Genomic DNA, 22,757 nt, shown 5'->3' with positions numbered 1-22,757 from the left:
GGGCGAGAGGGACGCCTAAGTAGGGGGGGGCTAGCCACACCCCCCCAAACGGCCCGCCTCCACCTACACGCTCGTTGGGAGATCTCCTCCCTGGGCGTGGCCTCGCGCGCGAGGCAGAAGGAGGGGGAAGGCTGCGACGGGCGGCCACTAGAGAGCTGCCCTGCTGATGTCCCACTGCGTGGGACGCGGGCAGCGGCATTCCCTTTTTAAACAATGAATATTTTGCATGAATCGTGACAGCTACTATCGAGAAACAAGTGGCTGCCAAGCAGCCCTGAGTCAAGTTCCACATCATTAAGCAGATTTTACATTTTTAAGTTACGTACATGGGATTTCCAAATAGATGAGTACAGTATTTAAATACAAAACTACAGATCCCATCCTATTGGAACGCGTAACCAATGCAGCCTTATTTAAAATCAGAAGCCAATGCGGTCGCGTCGTACGCAGAATCTCCGCCCACCGCATTGACATACACGGCTCTAACCAATCGTTGCTAAGAACGTCCTTTCTGCCGGGCAAGTGGCATATCACCCGACCAATCGTTTGTCATCCTGTGTGACTGTGTAACAAGCGCAACGTAGGAGGCAGGACATAGGCTGTGGATGTAAATAAACACAGGCGGCTGGTAGATTTGTGGTAAAGAAGGGCACAGTTGCATAATGGTGTCCGTGGGACTGGACGATATCAGCCACGGCCTGGAAGCTGTGCCAGTGCGCTGCGAGGAGGGAGTGGAGCCTCCGGATTTCAAGGTAAGGCAGCATCCAATCACTTACTTCCGGCCGAAGATCAGCAATCAAAAATACGAAACAGTAGCACGTGGAGTCCGGAACGCATGCCCTCTTCTGCGAAATATACGATATACTTTCCCAACATGTCAGGCTGCACTTCTTAATATATGGTTCAAACTGTTGAAGTGTAGCCTTCAAAGAGCAGGGCAATGACCGCTCGTCATCTGGTGTGTGAGGACGCAGTGCTTGAGTCATGGGGTGTTTAATTACATAATGTATTGTGCAAGTAAGCTAAAGACATTTTTCAGTTGTGTTGATTCAGTTGAGCAAACACACCTGATAACACGACTTTAAAAAAAAAAAAAAGCGTAGGACTGGGGCGTTGTGTGCTCTCTGCCTCTTTCCTGCCTCTAAAATAATGTGATATTTTCTTTGAGCTTTACTGAACAACATGTCATTCATCCACTATTAATGTTGAGTAAGCGCTGATCTTTTTGCTGTAGTGCAGACTGTTCCAACGTTCTATTTTTCCTATTCGTATTTGCGGTTTCAAGTGTTTGTGTCCAAAGGGGCAACACAGACCTTTACTGATTTCACCTGCGTACCAGATTTTAGGTAAAAAATGGCAGCTTGTCATTAAAATACTGACAAGGTGGTAACCACAGTGCAAAGTGGTTATTATTTTACCTCAAAGGAGGGGGCAGTTAGTGTTGAGTTCTCCATAGCAAGGTGGATTAACACTGCTTTGGAAACACCATTTTGTTAATCTAGCCTGTTTTTTAAAGCATACTTGTGGCACAGCAGAGTACCTGTCAACTTTTAACCTATACACTTATGGTTTGGGCACATCTGTTCAGGTTGTAGTGATTGCCGTTTCCAAAATTAACCTATATTGTGTTCCAGGCTGGATAAGACTTTGTTTAGGTCAGAGTAATCATCATCTGTAAGTTCTTTAGTGCTTATTTTGTGTTCATTCCTAGAGAAACCTTTATATGGCAGAAGGTATACCCTACCATATATTTCTAAGGATAAGGCTGGTTCCAAAAAGTGGTGACCATATTAAGGAATGAGGCTGACGAGTTCTTTACACAGTTGTGTAATCTCAGGAAGATGTGCAATGTATTGTTAAGGCCACTTACGTGGAGTGTTATGGTGCAAAAAACATACCAAGCCTAGGGTGGCCAATACTTTGAAACCACCCTGGGTATACTTTGGGTGGCCTCGCTAGCCTAAGCTGCTGTAATTACAACACAGTGGCGACATCGTTGAGATCAAGGAGACTGGCACTGATTAGTGTCTATTCTGCTTTCCCGAAGAGACTGACATTACTTATAACATGTTTTCCAGGTCCTAGGTGTCCTTTGCATACACAAACTTAGGAACCAAAATCTACTCAGCCCTATTTTGGGGAAAGTCCCACACTGTAAACAAGTTAAGACAAAACATCAGCAGCACATACTGATCACTCGGTGTCCAAGATCACACCTACAGTTAGAATATGGACTGTTCTGGATTGCTGAGAGGCATGTTGCTTTAGCTATGTTCTAAACAGATTGAGTATATCACTTATTTGTTGTGTTTCATCAAACTTCTATGCAAGGACATAGCTGTGTGTAGGAAATGAAGTACCTCAGTCGACTAGGGCAGCCAATGCACAGTTATGTCTGAAGGTCACAAGATGGAGTCTTGACTGGTTCACTCTTCTTTTGCTCTAATTTGGTTAAAGATGATACAATGAGGACTGTTGTGTTGGGTAATAATACTTCTTATTGGCACCTAGAGAAGATATTATTTTGTTTGTTTCGTAGGCTAAATAACTACTAATCAATATTGTATGTTGAGTATAAAGTGGGCAACCCATAAATACTACCCGGCCTGGGTCAATAGATACAGTACAAAAAGTGTGGTCTTGGTAGCAAACTTATTTAGGTAAAAAAGTAATAGCAAAACATACAACTAATTCATTATGGCATGAATCCAATTTATTTGGTTTTAGGGAGGGATATAATCCCTAATGCGATTAGGTTCAAAGCATGTAGCAAACAAAGGCAACCCTGTTGTTCAATAAAGTCTTCAGTGCAATATATTACAGTGCTCTGGGTGTAGAAGGAGAAGATGGGGGATATAGAGTGATAATGTGTAGGTAGGGGACAGGAAAAAGGTACTAGTGACATATATACATCAACATTTCTTGGTATCAGATTTTCCAGCCTCAAATCGGTCAAGAGTTCCAAACATAACTCTTATGGACAAGTAATTATTTGTCAACAGGTCGCCGGAGTTTGTGTTGTATGGGTGTTGTCGACGTTTCGACCCCTTAAGGCAGGACTGAATAATGTCCTTGCGGTGGGGTCTTCATCAGGACTGAAAGGAGCACTAGGTTCAAAACGACGGGCAGCCTCCGCCGTATTAATGGAAGGTATGGGCCTGTAGAAGCTCTCATAAAATGAGTGGCAATTGCAGCAGTGTCGGCTTGCAAGATGTGGAAGATAAATCCAATAATTCTGACTGGCTGGGCAGAACGCTGTCAAGGCCTTAAGGAGTTGAATTGGATTCATGCCATAATGAATAAGTTGTATGTTTTGCTACTATTACTTTTTTACCTAAATAAGTTTGCTACCAAGACCACACTTTTTGTACTGAATCAATATTGTATGAAATAAAATCCTTATAAGCTTGCAATCTCTGCATATTATTTCCTTTATATGGTTTAGTAGTGAAAATACTAGTCATCTGTAATAAGACATGATTAGTCCACTGTAATAAGCTTTGAGCCTGGCTTAAATTTTAGCTGCCACCCTCCATTCTTCTTCAAATAGTGCAGACCTTTTTTGCATCTCATTACAGACTTCCGAGAACAGACTGACACGCACTTTGTTCTTGCATCACTAGTCATTGACTAGTCACCTGTAGGCTTCAATGGGCCTCAGGCCTGAACACACTAGTAGCACACCGTAACCAAACATTGACCCAATCATATGATAACTTGCATTCAATCATCATATCTCACACCCCAGCCAGACGTTGAATCTCCTCATGACCTGCAAACAATCCTTCCCTTCTTCGTGTTCATTGGTACAGTTCTTTCTCTACCTCTGGGTCCACCTTCTCAGTCAGACCGGCACTCTAAACGTGTTGTTACTCTGAATGCATACAGTTCCTATGGCTCCCCAAATATGTTTCAACTGCTCAAATAAGATTGGAATTTGGTCTTCAAAAACAGGAAGTAGAAAGGCAGGGTGCCTTTTTAAAGAGCTGGCACAAAATCAGAGCTGCTGACACAGGGTCCCTGAACAACCAGCTCTGGCTTGAGCTGTCCCGCACTGGAAAGTTGCCAGCTAATGTCTACCTTCAGAACTCCTTGCAGACTCTTGGTCTGACAGAGACCTGGAACACTCCAATGGGCCATTTGGTTTTCCAAAAATTAGTCACAAAATCGACAAGGCTCATATCTGTCATAGAGGATAAGAAAGTGGTATCCAAGCGCGCTCCTGGTTGGGTCGTGCTTAACAATTACGAAGTTCTTAAACCTCAGCCCTACCTTCAGGTCGGATCCAAGCTCGTGATCAAAGAAAAATTCCTAAGGCTATGGTTGGGAGCTGGTCCGATCAACCCATTTTTGCCACCGTGGGAAGGAAGAGGGGGGCGATCAGCTTTGTCGTTTGTGTACGAAAGATACTGAGATTTTGGTCCATATCATATGCATATGCAAGAAGTTAGATGACATCCGGAAAACACTGTTAAAACCATTAGTTAACCAACACGGAGTGAGGACCTGTAGGCAGGCAGTGATGCTGTGCTTTAATCCAACCTTAGTGTAACTAAACTGTCGCCTTACAAAATTCTTCGATCTGACAGCACATAGACCGAAAAAACCTGCTGCCAATGGTTAAGAACTACAATAGAGTGTTGTAGATGCTGTATTGGACCACTCCACAAGTTTAATCTAGAAAGTTTACACAACTGACTATATACAGGCCTTAAATCTGTGCCAGCGGAGCTAACGCACTCGAAATAATTTTGTCTTTTAATCCCAAAACGAAGCATTTTTTAACTTTGTACCGTATTTTAAATTGTTTTATTCATGCAATATTTCTGAAATTAACCTTTAATTTTCTGAATGCAACGGTTTTAATTAATCATGCATAATAAAACTTACCTTACCTATGGCTCCAGTAGGGGTAGTTCGGATCCCCTGGTGAATAATATTCCACTCTGACAAGGGGCTGTACCTAATCCCTTAACCCACCAAAGGAATGCCCTTATCACAATTTATAATTCACTCTAGAAATTCTAATCGGTTCTCAAACAGAACAAACCTATGTTTGTTTATTGTAAGTCCTTAAAACTGAGCATCTTTAACAGAATATTAGGGTTTTAATGACATTGGTGAAATCATCAGTATCAGTGCACAAAAACTGGCTTATTATTGCCATTAATGATACAATACAGGCCATAACTCTGTAGTACAGCTGGGGCAATGCAACCACTACTCATGGACTCATTCTAGGGCCAATAATGTTTCTAATGTCTGGGGCCATTAATGCTTATGTCTAAGGTCCTAGATGCTCCTTGCTGCTTGTGGCCATTGATATGTGTTAGAGATGGAGGATATTAATTTGCACAACAGGTTCGGATCATTAATGCTCTTCTGGAGCTATTTATATATGTATTGACTGGGGCATTAATGCTTATACAGACGGGTGTATTAATGCCCGTTGCAGCAACATTGGAGCCATTTTTAGCATACTGATGTATCTTCCTGTGATTATTGAAATCAAAGGTCATGTGATGTATATTCCTGTGATGTCCCTCGTATGGATATCATTAGGCACTCCTACACATTTTGAATGATTGAGTGATCTGATGAATCCACAGAGAACTTCATCCCAATGCCTTACAAGCAACAGCCTAAATGCCCTTCCATGGTAGATAGTAGTTATTATTTTCACAATGAGCAACTGTTCTAGAAGAGTAGAAGATAATAGTCATCCGTTGTGGTGGAGAATTCTTCCAAAACCCAACTGTCAGATGGAATATCAAAGATATTGAAGTAAAAGCCTCACTCACAAAATAGTGACATGCTTCATCATAGGCTATTACTCCACACCCAGAGAAGATGGTACTCTCCGGGCGGACTCAACCACAAATATACTGGGAGTTCTTAGATAAGTGGGTACTGGTTAAGCAGGGAACCAGATTCTAATTAAAAATACCTACGAGTATCCCTTCACTCGATCCTTTATTCTTGGGTACTCTTGGTATTGCTAAAAACTTCGTGATGGGGTTATTTTGAATCAAATTTGATTCAAATGTACCCTCAATTTGCTGCCAACATGTTTCGGCCCTATAACTAGCCCAGTCGGGTCTGGGGGCCTTCGTCAGGGCGATAAATATACTTTTCCTTTATATATCCCTGCCGTGTGTCCATGCACGTTTTTACATGCACCCCGAGAGTGAGGCCTACTGCACTCTCCTTAGCGTGAGGCCTACTGCACTCACCTTAGCGTGTTCGTATTCCGACGCCAGTAGTTTTTCTACTGGGAGATGCCTACTTGCACCATGCAGATCTCATGTGTAGGGGTGATCGTCCGACGGCAGACGATGTGTCCCGAATAGGTGGTTCAGCGGGTGTCCTCTTTGACGAATGTGTGACTACAAGAGATCACCCCTACACATGAGATCTGCATGGTGCAAGTAGGCATCTCCCAGTAGAAAAACTACTGGCGTCGGAATACGAACACGCTAAGGTGAGTGCAGTAGGCCTCACTCTCGGGGTGCATGTAAAAACGTGCATGGACACACGGCAGGGATATATAAAGGAAAAGTATATTTATCGCCCTGACGAAGGCCCCCAGACCCGACTGGGCTAGTTATAGGGCCGAAACATGTTGGCAGCAAATTGAGGGTACATTTGAATCAAATTTGATTCAAAATAACCCCATCACGAAGTTTTTAGCAATACCAAGAGTACCCAAGAATAAAGGATCGAGTGAAGGGATACTCGTAGGTATTTTTAATTAGAATCTGGTTCCCTGCTTAACCAGTACCCACTTATCTAAGAACTCCCAGTATATTTGTGGTTGAGTCCGCCCGGAGAGTACCATCTTCTCTGGGTGTGGAGTAATAGCCTATGATGAAGCATGTCACTATTATGTGAGTGAGGCTTTTACTTCAATATCTTTGATATTCCATCTGACAGTTGGGTTTTGGAAGAATTCTCCACCACAACGGATGACTATTATCTTCTACTCTTCTAGAACAGTTGCTCATTGTGAAAAAAATTGTTGGACGGGAGAACGCAACTGTGTCGTTCATTCTCTCACTCTCCATGTGTGATAAACAGATAGTAGTTATTACCCTGCTTTTCCCTATGAAATGTGATCCTTTTTAGTTTTAGTAAAATAGTAATAGACAATTCTTCAAACTGGTTTGGGGAAATATCAACTGTCATTGTCCAATAGCAATGCCAGTAAAATTGTTAATAACCCAACAGTTAAGTAAGGATGCCTACCAGCCGCTTGACTTGAATATAGTTCCCTGGTTGAGAATAGCTTCTGTTCAACAGCACTCCATTTACAGCTGCTATACCAATCTATTGGAAAATACTCAAATGCATTGGTTCCATCAACATTTTTTAAAGGGAATCCTTATCTTTGGTAATGTCTTCCGTCTCATGTTCAAGCAAAGCATTTACTGTCGCCTGAAGGCTATGATGGCCTCTCTGTAATTGTGTCTGTCAAATTAATTAGAAGGACCCGACACAGCATCGGGCATTCCATCGCATTCCCAATGACTCTTGGAACACAGCCTCCTTACTTAGGGGTATGAATGGTATAATCTGGTACACCCTTTTGAAAGTCAAGAGAGAGACACATTGCTCAAGAAGAGTTTGGCCAGCAGTAGGTCAGTTGAGATTACCCTCTCAATACGAGTCATTTATTAGGTAGTCTACAATCACTAAGATAGTGGTGTACCCCTGGACAAACGAAATATCCGCATAAAATCCAGAAAGAGAGTTGGCATTACAAAGCTTTTCTGGTACTAGGACAATCTGACACAATCCTTCATGTTTTGTGTGCTCATTCCCCATGAATTTATTTACAACATCTGATAAAGCTTTTTACGGCAGATCATCGAATCGGCCACCAAAATGCTTTTCATTGTGATCCTCCGTTATTCAGCTGCGTAGGTTTAACCAATGAGGATGTGTATAATACAGACTATTAAAGCTTTTTCCTAGGTGGGTACATAACAAAGCCACATCTTTGGTGATAGGGAATTCTTTGCAGATACTCATTGCTACATTTAGGGGTGATAAAATCCAGAGGGATCATATTCTTGAAATCCTTTTTGATATAACATTCGTCAACCCTCGGCTTTAATGATGAATTGGATTTGCATTTCTTCCAATGAGTCCCTGTCATTTTGAGGTATTGCTTGTGCTTTTCTATTGGAATGTTCCAGATTGACAGAGTATTCAGAGAAAACAATGACCACTTGAGTTGTCTGGCTGCCAGGGTGATGATTTGATGAACTGCAGGCTTGGGTAATCTGTATAACCTGAGCCTAGCAGGTGGGGGGAAACAGCCTTAATAACGAATCTTTAACGAGTGTTGTAAACAACGTTTCCTAAACAACGATCTTTTAACCCCTTCGCTGCGGCGGGAATTCCGCCGTAGCGCTGGAGGGTGCGGGGGGGCAGCGCGGTGGCGCTGTGCTCATGACGGAGCCACTCCGTCATGAGCCACGGTTGAGCTGTGCTCATGACGGAGCGGTTCCGTCATGACTCCGCCCAGTTGCGTTGTCCCCCCGCACAGGCGGGGAAACAGCGCCGCGTGGGCGGAGCGGCCGCCAACGGTCGTGGCATGACGGAACCGCTCCGTCATGAGCACACGGCAACCGTGGCTCATGACGGAGCGGTTCCGTCATGAGCGGGGAAGGGGTTAATGAACCACGGCTTCCTAAAACACGACCTACACGAACAACGACCTCCTCATAAAACTGACCAATCGATGGCACTGCAACCCACGATTAGGAAGGGCACGAGTAAGGTACCTACTTACGTTATGCATCTTCGTTTTGCTGCATCGTGATTAGGAGGCTGCAGTGGTTTCCTTTGCATCAAATAATCAGCCTCAAGGTCTTTGAACTAACTCGCAAAAACTATTTCAGGGAAGACACTCTGGGCGCAAATTTTCATCTGAAGCACTGCTGTTCTCAAAGGACTCCGAGACCAGTAGGTTGACTGCTACATATTGCATTAATTTAATTTTTAGGTCTCGCCTGACCTAGCGCATGCGCTGGTCTGGCGAGACTTATTGAGAGGGCTCCAAAAAGTGCTACCAGGCCAGCCTAGAGCTACAGTGCATGTGCGCGCACCGCGCATTACCGCGATTACTTTCACTTTCGCGACAGCACGGCCGCTTTGATGTTTGATCGCGATCACTTTCGCCGCCGCACGGCCGCTTGGCATAGCCAATAGGTCTCGCTTTTGGGACCTTATAAGTATTTAGTTATGCAACTGTTGCATGGCTAAACACTTATAAGGTCCCAAAGGCGAGACCTATTGGCTATGCCAATGCTTGTTTTGTTTTAATATTGCTGAAGTTTGAAAAGTGTTTTTTTTCTATATTCAGGATCTTTGCAAAGCTCCGTAAGTTATGTTCACCACCCATGTTTTTTATTTTTATTTTATAACACTTGTAAGGCGCACAGCTACCCACAAAGGGTTTCCCGGCGCCGGACCAGCAAAACACAAAACACAACTGGATAGAGAGCATTTAAAGCACTTATTTGTCGAACAACCAGGTTTTTACACTTTTTCTAAAATTCATATAGTTTTCCTCCTTGCGTATATGAATGGGTAATGTGTTCCACAGAGTTGGGCCCAAATAGGAAAATGATCTCCCGCCTATTCTAGCCCGTTTGAACCTCGGTACCGCAAAGTTCGCAGCAGTGCAAGAACGAAGACTGCGATTGGGGAGGTAGGGCTTAGCAAGGTCCTGTAGGTATTTGGGGGCAGTGCCAGCTTTGATTTTAAATAGGTAGGTCAGGGTTTTGAAACGAATCCGGTTTTCAACCCTGAGCCAATGCAGGTCCCTAAGATGTTTGGTGATCCTAGCGGATCTAGGGATTCTGCAAAGCAGTCTGGCAGCAGCGTTTTGCACCAGTTGCAGACGTCTTATTACTGCTTTGTTTGAGCCCAGGTACAAGATGTTACCGTAATCAAGCCGAGATGTCACTAAGGCATTGACTACGTTCTTCTGGGTAGTAGGTGGTAACATCCAGACAATTTTGCGAAGCCATTTAAGAATGGTAAAACATATGCCTGCCACTTTGTTGGCTTGCTGAGTCATAGATAGACTGTCATCTATGATGACCCCAAGGTTTCTGACCTGAGAGGCTGGAGGTGGAAGTTTACCTAATGACGATGGCCAATGGGGATCACTCCAGAGATCTTTACTATTCCCTAAGAGGAGGACCTCTGTTTTCTCCCCATTTAATTTAAGTTGATTAGCTGACATCCAACTAAATATTTCCTGAAGGCCTATTTTTAATGCAGATGGAGCAGATGAGTCAGATTTGGAAAGTGAAAACAGGATTTGAGAATCATCTGCATAAGTCATTAAAATAAGACCAAAATTTTCTGCAAGATTGGCCAATGGTCGTAGGTACAAATTAAAAAGCAAAGGGCTCAGGATCGATCCCTGTGGCACACCATGAGGAGAGTGAAATACCTCAGAGCATGCCTCCGAAGAGGAGATCTGGAAAGTGCGGAGGGATAAGTATGATCTAATCCACTCCAGTGCTTTGCCTTCGACACCATTCTCCCCCAACCTGTCAAGCAGTATGGAGTGAGAAATAGTGTCGAAGGCCGCACTTAGATCCAACAAGACCAATGCTACCGTTTGGCCGTCATCCATGAGCTCCCTGATCTTTTCTGTGACCCCGAGCAGGGCCGTCTCGGTGGAATAACCACTCCTAAACCCAGATTGGGACGAATGAAGAAGCTCGTTGTTTTCCACATAGGTTGAAAGTGCCTTATGGATGTGCCTCTCCAAAATTTTTGAAAAGGCAGGCAGTAATGAAATTGGACGATAATTGGCCAATATCATAGGGTCTGCGGCCGGCTTTTTAAGTAGAGGACTGACCATAGCATGTTTCCATAGAGCAGGAACTGTGGCCTGCTCAATGGAGGCGTTCAGTATCTCAGCTATGGAGATCATGGCAGAGTCCTCTAATTTACTTAAGATACTGATAGGAATAGGGTCACGTGGGGAACCCGATTTGATCGATTTAAATAATTCCTTCAGTGTATCCAGATTAATGGGAGGCCAGGCTTCAAGATGACAATTTCCTCTGGGGACTTGGGGGATGTTATATTGTTTAAGTGTGATCGTGCTGTCCCTTTTGATATTAGAGACAATGTTCTCAATCTTATCGGTGAAAAACGAAGCCAAGTCCTGGCACTGCTGGGTATTGAGAGGGGTAGGTTCCGCTCTTGAATTCTCACCAGCCAGCTCTTTTACAGTATTAAAGAGAGTCTGGGATTTATTTACGGCCATGTTAATGCTAGTAGTAACATAGCATGCTTTAGCTTTCATGCATGCTGAATGATAGCTATTTCTGGCCTTTCGGTAAACTTCTTTTTGATGGAGTTCATAGTTTTTACGCCACTGCCTCTCCAGGGTCTTACATGTGGATTTTTCTTTCTTAAGAGCTTCTGTGTACCAGGGGGCGGGAGGGCGATGTGTTTTTCCTTTGCAACGGGATAGGGGCAGGCAGGTATCCGCTGCACCATTTAACCATGTTTGTGTAGTCTCTGCTATGCTTTCCATATCTCCATCTAAGCATGGGTGATCTTTCCTCAAAGCATTGTTGAGATCCTCCAAATTTAGAGATTTCCAATTTCTCCTAAAAGATTCTGAAGGAGTCGTAACAGGACATTTGGTAGGTTTAAGTGAGATAGCGAAACGTAATAGGAAATGATCTGACCAGAGAACAGGAGTAGTGTTAAACCATGAGAGTTCTTTCATATTTGATATAATAGGGTCTAACAAGTGTCCAGCTTTGTGAGTTGGACCCCTATTACGTAAAGTCATATCTAGAACCATAAAGTCGTCTATTAAGTTTTTGCAGGTCTTGTTGTTGTCATCTTCTAAATGAAGATTCAAATCTCCAAGTACAGTAAAGTTTTGAGCATTTAGATGTTGGGGTAGGATAAAGTTTACCAAATTATCTGACCAAGAGGGATTATTTACTGGCGGTCGATAGATCAGTACGCCAGAGAAGGTAAAATTGGGACTGAGGGTAATTTTAAATGATGCCGCTTCGCAGTTAGGAATGTCTGCAGGTTCAAAGTTGCACACAAAATCTCTACTGTGAATAATGGCAATACCCCCTCCTGTTTGGCCTACCCGATCCCTCCTTACAATAGCATAGCTCGGGGGGAGGGCAGTTGCAACGTCTGGACCTGATCCGTCATGAAGCCAAGTCTCGGTTAAGAATATGGCGATGGGCTTTTTTTCCATTAAAAGATGAAAAATATCTAATTTGTGTTGTGGTAGTGAACGACAGTTTACCAAGTAGAATATAAAATTGTTGGGACTCTCTCCCTGCTGGTAAGGTTTGATAACAGTACCCTGGGGGGTTTCAGAATAGGGCTGATAGTTAGTCAAAGAAAGGGTACATTCAGGGCATGTTTGTAAGCCAGCTAATAACGGGTTCAGGGTTATGCAGTTATCATGGTTATTGGGGCGTAACGCCCTAAGTGTGGCACCTGTTAACATACCGGATAGTGAAGGGGCAGAGTATTGTGCCCTATGTCCCGGCCTGGCCCGGACGGGCACAGACGGGCTGACTCTGGCAGGACTCCGGCGAAGACGAGGTGCGTCCGCTAAAACGCGTCCGCTATCGCGGAGAAGACTGTTTCTTTTTATCACTGAGCCTAGAGCGCTCTCACCGCTCTGTCCCGCCCTAAAATGGCCGCCACTAAATCCCTGGTGCTCGGTGCCTTGCCCTGAATCGGCAGGTATCGAGCGCGTGTGTGCTGGAGAAAATGCGGGTAAGTAACAAGTGTGCTGACTGCAAATTACTAAGTTTAAAAACACACGTATTACAGATTAACACAATCCAGTTATTAAAACGTTTTTGTTCGAATAAAATCGGCTTTCAATTGTCCTCTAGCGCAATGATTGAGCAGTAAGGTAACACACTGCCCGAGTGCTAGCTAATCAGTAAGACGTAGACCCCTCACAGAGTGAAGAGACCATAAAGGACCACCAGGTCTTCTACATAGAAGTAAGGCACAGGACATCAGGTTCATAACCAAGACTGGTAACAGACTGAGGTCTCTTCTTATAAAGGAAATGAACAAAAGACGGAAGTTGCACTGCTCTGAATCCAAGGCGAGAAAGGTTGAACCCATAAACAATATGAGCATACAGCGTCTTATAACGCGATGTCTTTAATGTTCCTCCACATGTTCTTTCTTCACTTAAAATTGTTTATTATAAAAGACATGTTTAAATTAATAACTTATTTTTTCAGGGGTTTCAAACAGACGTTTTAGAAAAAAAAACTGTTGTATATTTGAGTAATGTAGCAAAAGATTATTTTTCGTGGTTAAGGAAGTCGTTGTAAAGAATGTAGTGGTTTGGCTGTGTTCGTGATTTAGCCTTCGTGGTTAAGGCATTCGATCTTTGAGTAGTAGTTGTTTAATCATACATCCAAGCTATCTGGATGTTTGATAAAACAACTACTACTCAAAGTTCTCTCATGGTAAACCCCCTAATATCCAGAAGTTCATTATCTGTGGAAGCGCAAATCATGTCACAGGAAGCGAGTCCCCTCAAATGGAACGCACTTCTATATATGGATCTGATGTCATGAAACCTCCGTGAAATCGCTGCATCAGAGGCACTCCCTCCAAAATGAAAGGAAATAGAAATCTTCTCCGTTCTTTAGTAGTTCAGTGAAGAGGAAGATAAACTTGGAAAACTCCATAATATGTCTACTACTTAAAGTCCCATTTTCTAAGCTTACATTTGAAAACCCTAAGAAACATTGAACTTCCTTTACTGATTGTGGAATTTGTGAGACAGAAGCAACTTTTTTAATATGGTATCTTATATCCCAAGAGTTTAAAAATAGTTAAAAGCTCCGGTGTCTTCCTGAAACGGGCACTCGTTTCAGCAGACGTTTTGTATTCCCGGGGCTTCTTCAAAATAAAGTTGACATATTGTAGATGTTCTGCTTCCAATGCTGAATAAATGATACTAGCGTTACCTGGAATGTGGCATGGGCGATTGCTGGCAACAGAGGCTTTTGCAAGCATTCTACAAATCACCATCATGTTATAATATGACGCCCTAAGTGCAAATGGTAGGCCCAGATGTGCGCCCTGTGCTACTGGACAGATGCTTTATCTAACTGATGAGGCCCACAAGGCAGAAACTGTTCTGAGTATGCTCGAGTTTCCACTCAGAAGAGATCTAGCCTGGTAGTTTGATCTGGAATGAATATATATATCATCAGAAATTTGCCACTTCGCCACCGCATTTTCTCCCCATCTGTGTAGCCTGCATTGGCTGCCAGTTAAAAGTAGGATAGAGTTTAAGGCACTGACTCTCGCCTATAGAGCAGCTAGAGACACTGGCCCTCAATACTTGAAGCAGAGACTCCAGAAATACCACCAGACCAGGGTTTTAAGGTCAAATCACCGGGAACTCCTAGTCATTCCCCACTTCGCAAAAGCCAGGCTTGGCGGCCAATCGTACCCCGTTAGAACCGCTTCTCTATGGAACTCTATGCCTGGGCACATTCGGAAAGCCAAGTCAGAAACTGTATTTAGAAAGACTCTGAAGACCTGGCTTTTAGGCTTACCTTAGAGCTATGTTACCAGCCCTCACCTCTCTGCATCCACTGCTAGCGCCGGGACACCTCCGTTGGAGGTAGCCGCGCGCTCTATAAGCAACAATAATATATATATCTTGAGACCCATGGTTAATGTAGTGATTTATTTATTTTTTTCTTATTTGAATATTGGATTTAGTCTTGTGTTCTCAAAATAAACTCCACCAGGTGCTACCCTAGTATGCTTGATGTGCGTTTTGAGGGATATATATATGTTTGCTGTGAGGGAAAACATGGATGGGGTGAATAGATAGAGCACAATTACATTATTTATAGATAGCAGGCACACGATTACCAGTACTTAAAGAAAACGGGTGATGGGCGGTCTGTGGGCATTTAACACATCTAGGTATACAAAATAAACAGTAGAACATGCAGCTTTCTGTAGGGTTTTTAATAAGGGCAGGGCATGCAGAGGAGGGTGATAGGCATTTGCTATTTTTTTTTTTGGGGGGGGGGGGGGTCTAAAGTTGTCAGTGTTTTTTATATATTACCCTCAACAGATCTACATGCATGGTTTATACCATATGCTTTTCTGCTCCTTCACAAGTTGTACAATATCAAATGGGGTTGCAGAAGGGCACCATAATCTACTGGGCGGTTGGTCTCTCCAGACAAGGTGCGTGTATAATGTGCAACTGAAAAAGAGACATACTTAAAGTATGTAACAGGTACCTATGTTTTATGGGCCATATAAAGCCATGGAAGAGGGTTGGTGACCAGAAATGGTGAGGTGGAAGGCCCGGTTTTGAAAATGTCACTGGAATCCCAAATGGATTTCATGGTGTCAATAATACTTCGTGGACCGCAGTACACGTTGCCCACTGTGCTGTTTTATGGGGGACATGCGGCCAGTGTTTGTTTCTAACTGCTCTCTGGCTGTAATCCGGGATTCACGGGGATTATGATATTAATTTGAATTTGTGGTTCTGAAACCAATGCCGACTATGATGAAGTAACACTTGGCAACAATGTGCAGCATCCCTCAGGGCAGCTTCTTAACCACCCACCACGCTGAAAGCATAAACTCGCCTTTTAAACTACAGTGCGTGCACTGTCGAAGAACTGCCAGCAGAGGGCACTCTCACCTCGGACATTCCGCAGTATTTCTTACAGCATTTGTTCAAATTAGATTTTCATTGGAAACTCCTTTCCACGGCCGAGATAAACTGAAAGTTGCATGAAATTGGATCAAACATTTGCCAGGAGCGGCTTTTCGGTAACGCACAGTTCTGCTGAAAATAAATCCGATAGAACGAGCCCTCGCCCTGGCTCGCGCATCCCTCGGATGCACGCGGAACAGAGATAAAGAAAGGTTCGCGCTGGCGGCCGCCCAGGGGCCTTTCTTCCGCAGCAGGGATTTTAAATGTGCATCCGCGCTGCTATTCTCCGGCCCCCATCGAAGACCTCTGCCACGCATGATTCTGCTCGGCCCGCAAGGTTTAATTAATCTGCAAACTTTAAAGCCAGAGACATTTATTTCTGGGAATGGCGACGTGCGTGCTGCGCTTCGGCAGCAAAGGCTAGCTACGGGCAAGGGATGCCTTTTGAGATATTCTTGTTAATTCATCAATCAAGCACCATCTCGAGTTTAAAGGGCTGATACCACGGCAAGACACGTAGAGCAGTAGCGGGTGAAAACAGACTTCAAAAATAAGTAAAGTACAATGCTGGAATTTAACTTACCTGGATCTAAATGTAGGTCATAATTTTTTGGGGAATACTTATTTAAAGTTTTGTAAAATGTCGTTTTCCTGATGCCTAAAGCTCCAAGGCAGTAAACCGGCAACTAGGAGACAATGATCGGTGGGAACAGGGGTGTTGTGCTGCACAAGCCCTACTCTCCACGCGAACATCCCATGGTGTTGTAGTTGTTGCTTTTTCTCGTGATGTATTGATGTTGTTTAAATAAAAGGCTCATGTGCACATGCTGGGCACCTGGTGCACAGAAACAAGACCAGCATCATGTCTCTCTGTAGTCAACTTTTTCCTTGTGACATATTCCCGTGATCAGTAACACAGCATTGGACATGGGTACAGCAGACACTCAAAACTCCTGTTACACCATTCCGACCACTAATGTGCATTACCTAGGACAGTCCGTGAACTAGACTGGCCTTCCTTCCTGCTCTTATCCAACTTGGCATTGTTAGTACACTGGCATTCCAATCTCCTAAATGCCTAAACGTGTATCTTAAGACGCGGTAAAGAAGTGTACGCTTCTTCACTTCATGGCCCACTTATAAATACCGCACTGCCATTGTTGCTCTAAGCACTTGCTTCACGCCAATGGCCAACCAGCACTATGAAAGTTGCCTGTTACCACAGGCCAAGAAAGCTCGAAAGAATTGATTGAGAACTTGAATGCTCTTCGAAAGACCCGACAAATGCATGAACAGGCAGAAGAGGTTACGCAAATCATCCGAGGATGTGTAGTGGCCAAGAACAGGGGCTGTCGTCCACTAATAAACCGACGCTAGGCTGCTCTTTATAATTCACTCACATCAAAGCCACACTAGGAATGTATGATAAAGGCCGAGCCTAAGAATCGCATCCCCAAATCGACCGATTGACCTCTAACTCCACCAAAATAATCTACCAGCAGCCATGTGTGGATTCCACGCGCACTCTGCCGTGCACACTGGATTAAGTGCACAGTTTGGAAGGAGAGGAATAGCTGTGTAGAAGGCTGTCAGTCCATCTGATCACAAATTATCTGTGTCTCAAAGTCTAGACTTTCACCCCCACACTGCCATGGTTACGAGAATTGGACGCGGACAAAGTGGTGAAGGAAGGCGTTGTACACGTAGTGCTTCTGACCGGTATAAATGGGACCTGTAGGAGGAACCAGCTGAGTTAGCCAATACAAAACTGTGAGCAGCTTTCAAGGTGATGTTAAAGTCACAATACGTATTACTCAAACCAACACCAACCTTTCATCCAACTAGTTTGCATCTACGTATATGGGAGCAGTGCACTCCTACTACCTTGTGGCAAATTATTTTCTCACTTTGCCCACAAATATTACATCATCCATACAGAAATGTTTGCAACTGAGTCTAGATCAGGCCTTCGTATCAGATGTTGCATTGCTAGAAAGCTCTGTCTCATCATCTTCACTCTGAGTGTCAGCACATGCGAACTGGGCGACATTCAGGATGATTTTACAACACTCATGCAAAGCATAGGGATAAGTGGGGTCATTAATGTTGTTGATTACATCCTCGTCCATGCCAAAATCAGTGCAGAACATAGATCTTGTCCGCCCATGACAATAAAATATTGCGCCAGGGATCCAAACATCATTGCAATTGGGGCACTCAGGACTGAGGTACACGTCCATCACCATGCAAGGGTCTTTTCTGTCCCAACAGAAATTAATTTGTCTGAGGACTCTTAATATGCAACCTTCTAAAACATCTAATGTAATGTTATTCCCTTGGTGGTAAAAGGTCATTTTCAGTCGAAACTCCTTTTATTTCTTTGGGTCCTTTTCCTCGTTATCTGGTAGTTGTGAATAAAATGTGTTTACTCATAATTTGCACATGCATTTGTAGACTTCCACTTTACATAGAAGGTACATATTTGCTGTTGTGCAAATAACAAGGGGGTGGGCAAGTTTTATACTTGACTAAATCCCATGAAAGAGCGTGGGTACTAAGTGACCCGAGGTAAGAATACATACGGGGTACTAGTGCATTAGCCTCCAGTGTTCAAATATCGTTATGTTATCTTACCTAGGGACACTTAACATCTACACTCTTTCAATTGATTTAGGTGTTTCCTCAAACTGCCATCCCCTTGGCACCCTGATGGACTAGGGCTCACTCGCCTGTGTTCTCTCAGTACAATGTGGATCTGGTTTGAAAGCTTTCCCAAGGCTATATTTGATTCCAGTTCAACCCATAGGCCTCGCTTGTAGAAATTAGGAGGGCCACTGCTCACGGCTCCCTCATTTCCTCAAATGTGACCAAGACCGTTTAGTGATCCGACATAACCTGGACCAGTTAATAGGATCTGTCTATAACCCTTAAGATGCCATCAATGATGATCGAGACGAAAGCAGAGACTCAGTCCATTGCCCTGTCCTGGACCAGAGATATTTGGTGTCAAAGAAGCTCCTATCTCCAGAAGAGCTTTGCAGCTGAGTGAAGACCGCTCTTAATTATCACATCTCTAGAGAGATTGAGCTCGCTCAAGTACTGAGCAAGCATGCTGAGAAATACCACGAAGAGTGAGCGTGTTCCAACACTGAATACATGTGCTACTAAATACCAAATAACATGCAGTGACGCTCCTCGCCCTATTGTGCATCATTCATAATGCACCTATTCTAGTGATGGCGCTCATAATGCATGTAGTCTAGTGATGGTGCAAGACCCATTAACGATAATATAGGACGTACTCCAGAAATAAAGCGTATTCAGATGCCAATTAATTCTAATAAGCTATAACCTCCACAAATAGGAACCCTTGCAAGCCTCATTAGCAACTATGCAGAATAATTTGTTTGTATAATCCTTTATTGATTATAGCTGGAACATCAAGCAGCAGACCGATATACCAGAATTAAGATCTTAAAGAAATAGAAGATGAGCATATGATGAATAAATTAGTTATCATTGCCTGCGCGTGCATCATTAGAGACCGTATACATGGAACACTTTATTCTTCCTCGGCTCAAAACGAGCATCATCAGAATATGCTGCAGAGATGAAGCGTTCTCAAAGGCCTATCAAATGAAATAAGTAATATCCTCCAGCAATAGAGGACACTCCAAGACCAGCTCATCATGTCCAAGAGTATCCTTCAGGAGGGAGCAGAAGCATATTCAGTGGTACATTCACCAGCTAAAAGACTATCCTCCAGAAATCAAGCACTCTCAGTGGCCTGTTAACCACGACAAAGAGTCTGCTGCAGGGATGAAGTGCACTCAAATCCCCCGTAACCCCAATCCAGAGTATTCTCCAGAACTGAAGCTCACTGAATGGTCCCATTAACCATGGTAAAGAATATTCTCTGTGTATGTTTGCACTGCTGAGACCGTGTAAGGCAAGCAGATGCTTGACGTCTTTGGCTAGTAACATCCGCATTGGCCCTGTGATTTCATTCCACTGACATGAAAGTCAATAGCATTGCAATAAGAGGCATGCTATCATTAAATATTCATCTTTTTCACTTTTCTGTGCATATGTCCAAAAGCACTCAAAAACGAGTATCCATCTTATACACAGTCTTATACAAAGTCTTTTAGATGGTTGGATGAAAACTACATGCACAAGAGCACACATCTCCTCCTTGGCCACCCTCCGAGATCCCCACAGGCAATATTCATTGTGCTATTGTTGGCCAACATTCTTGTGTGTGACAGCACACTTATACATTAGAAACATCTGCACAGATGCCACACTGATTGGGCTCATGAAAAAAGTGACTGGCAATTTAAAATTGAACTTATTTCAAGCATAAAACCATATCTGTAATGAGCTTAATTTCTCCTGATGCATGTGGGGTGAAGGGGGAGGAGGTTCACATCAGCAGTGTGAGGATATTCGAATTGCAAGGAATATGAGTTTTTCTGGAAATACAGCAAGAAGACCTTCGATGCACTCCAGCCTCCTACAAAAGCTGGCAAGTGGAAGAACACTTAATAGACTAATGTGTTATTTAATAATAGAAGTAGCTGGATCTTGACCACACCATTGAACCAGTAATTGTGGTTGGTCATTTTCTGCTGGAATGTTGGCATCTTCCATTACTCCGAATGTTCCCTTAAAATCCCACTACCTGTGTGCACCGTCCCTGCATGCGAGCTTCAACCATCAATGTATAGACCTGTCGAGGCGAGGTCGGAGACACTCAAAGATGGTGCTCACCTGAGAGCACCCATGGTCAGAAACTCAGTCAAGATATTTAGACTCCTATTTGCAGATGGCCAGTTGGCCATAAATATAGTACTGGCCTCTTTGGTCCAGCAAACAGACCAAATGAACTATGACATGAAATTTCTGTTGCTTTCTGGGCATTAACAGGTCTTAATGCCCTTTCCAGATGACGTTAACTACTGCTAATTTGCTGGAGCAAAAAGTGATGGTGCATAGTGGGTGGAATAATGCTGTTGGTGCCCATCCACCTCATCTAAGCCAAGACAGGCAAGTAAATCATTGCTAGCTCCTTTAAGTACCTGCCACCAACTTAGAATTCCGGTGAACAATATAGCATTAGAGCCAGTTGATGAAGGCTTTGATCCCAAGTTAGAGGCCTGAGCTACAGGCAAGGGCCGATAACGAGGGTGAGGGCCTTTAAAAACCAGTAAAGCTGGATAGAAGAGTTATAATGCTATTAGAACATTCCACTCACTGAAGGTAAAATCTTCTTAATTAAAAAGAGAGAAACAGATAGACGAGCATCAGAGTGTTGGAACTGACTGTCGATCTACACGAGCCAATATTGGCAATGAGCCATTAGCTAGCTAGAAAGCTGCACAGAAAGTGCTGTCTTCTGTAGTTAATCCCATTAAACAAGGAGAGCTTCTGAAAATCCATTTGTCATAAAAATAATAATAAAACGGGTGTAATCTGCAACACCCGCCTCAATTCAGTGGGATGGATTGAGGGGTGAATTTTTTGTGATTGACATTAAGGGACGTATCGGAGACTTCGAGACAATCATTGTGGAGTAGTATCCAATCGTAAATGTTGGTGCAGTGAGTGGGGCAGGGAGGAGGTGGAGAGGGATCTGCATTAGTGGTGTAGTGGGAGGGAGCACAGTAGTCGGAAAAATGGGCCAAGTTCTTTAAGCCCTTCAAATCTATTCAAGGATTATCTCTGTGTGTAAAATAATAGAAAATAAAAAAAGACTGGTGAGCTGAGCTTGTGCATCGGAAACTGTAATTTCAGCATATTACTGGCCTCATTTCCAATGGGTGAGCTCTGGAGGCTGAGGACCTTGTGCAGCGAATTGTGTATAATCTACAGGCCTTGCAAGTGAGATTGCTTGGTGGGTTGATGCACATGCTGCGTGCAGAGAGAAAAAGTAGCCTTGGAGTACTTTAATTACATTGGGTATTTTATATAGTGTAAACCTAACTAAAAGGAGTAGCGGAGGCAGTATAGAGAATGCTTTTACATCGCAGGGTTATCTTAAACTTCTGGCGCCTTACTTCCAACAGTAGTGTGTACATTGCTGATTGTGTAATCTGGTGCCAATCAGAACCAATCTGTTGAAGAGGCGATTGAAAGCATTAGTTGGTATCTGTAGCTAGTGTAACACAGAGTCAGTCTTTTCATTATCCCATTTTTACGTTTCAAAAATATTTACAATTTAAGGCACTAGGAGATAGCGGCTATGTGTCCAAAATTGCATATGTAGGTCACGTGCTGTAACCGGGATCAAAACCCAAGTGGCAAGGTCAAAATGAATAAGTTTGAATATGGTGATAATAAAAGATGTTTCTCAAATTAAGAGATAGGACACTGGTGCCTGTGTCCAATTAATATGGTAGCTTTTTCTCCACTTCGTTGTCCAACAAGAGAAAAAGGCGACTGTCAGCATTGCTGTATGGATTTTCAAGAAAGTATGTTTTTTTAAAATGTATTCACATTGATAAATATGGCTTGGAATTGCACTGCTAAGGAGGGATAGCTGGCAAGTGCAGATACAATGAAGGCTTTTAGCACATTCCCTACTCCCCCTTCCCCCCCAATAAAATATTACAAGATGTGATGTCATGAGCTGTCGTCTGCTCTCTCCCGCAGCTCTTTTTGAACAATAAGAGGAGTTGTCGAACAGGAAACCAGGCAGTCCCATTAATGCATAATTGGCGTCATAATAGAGATATTTCCAGATGTTGTGTCTAAGAGCCTCCAAGTAGCTGATGACAAACTAAGTAATAAGGTCTCGCTGGGCAGAAAGGGCGAGAAGCACAGTTTGAAAATGTGAGGGTTTCTCTGCAGCAAGCGGATAAAGAGCAGTCGGGTGTAATTGTGTTCCAAGGACTCCCTTTGAGCTCCTTGAGTGCTGCTGATCCGATGGAAACTGGACACGAAGCTGTCCTCACCCGACTGGGGAAGAATTCACAACTTCAGGAGGTATGACAAGCACACTGCC

General features: G+C 43.4%; 1 protein-coding gene across 1 annotated transcript in view; it reads left to right on the top strand.

Annotated features, from left to right (window-relative positions):
* The first annotated feature begins 582 nt into the window (after positions 1 to 582).
* LOC146797491 (histone-lysine N-methyltransferase SETMAR) overlaps positions 583 to 22,757 on the top strand; it is a 28,149-nt gene continuing 5,974 nt past the window's right edge. The window contains exon 1 of the mRNA XM_085624513.1: positions 583 to 752. Coding sequence (XP_085480639.1) covers positions 663 to 752 — 90 coding nt within the window. The 5' untranslated portion in view covers positions 583 to 662. The remainder of the gene's footprint in view (positions 753 to 22,757) is intronic.

Source organism: Triturus cristatus, chromosome 9 (assembly GCF_964204655.1).
Source record: "Triturus cristatus chromosome 9, aTriCri1.1, whole genome shotgun sequence".
Lineage (NCBI taxonomy): Eukaryota > Metazoa > Chordata > Amphibia > Caudata > Salamandridae > Triturus > Triturus cristatus.
This window is presented reverse-complemented; position numbering and strand designations above follow the sequence as displayed.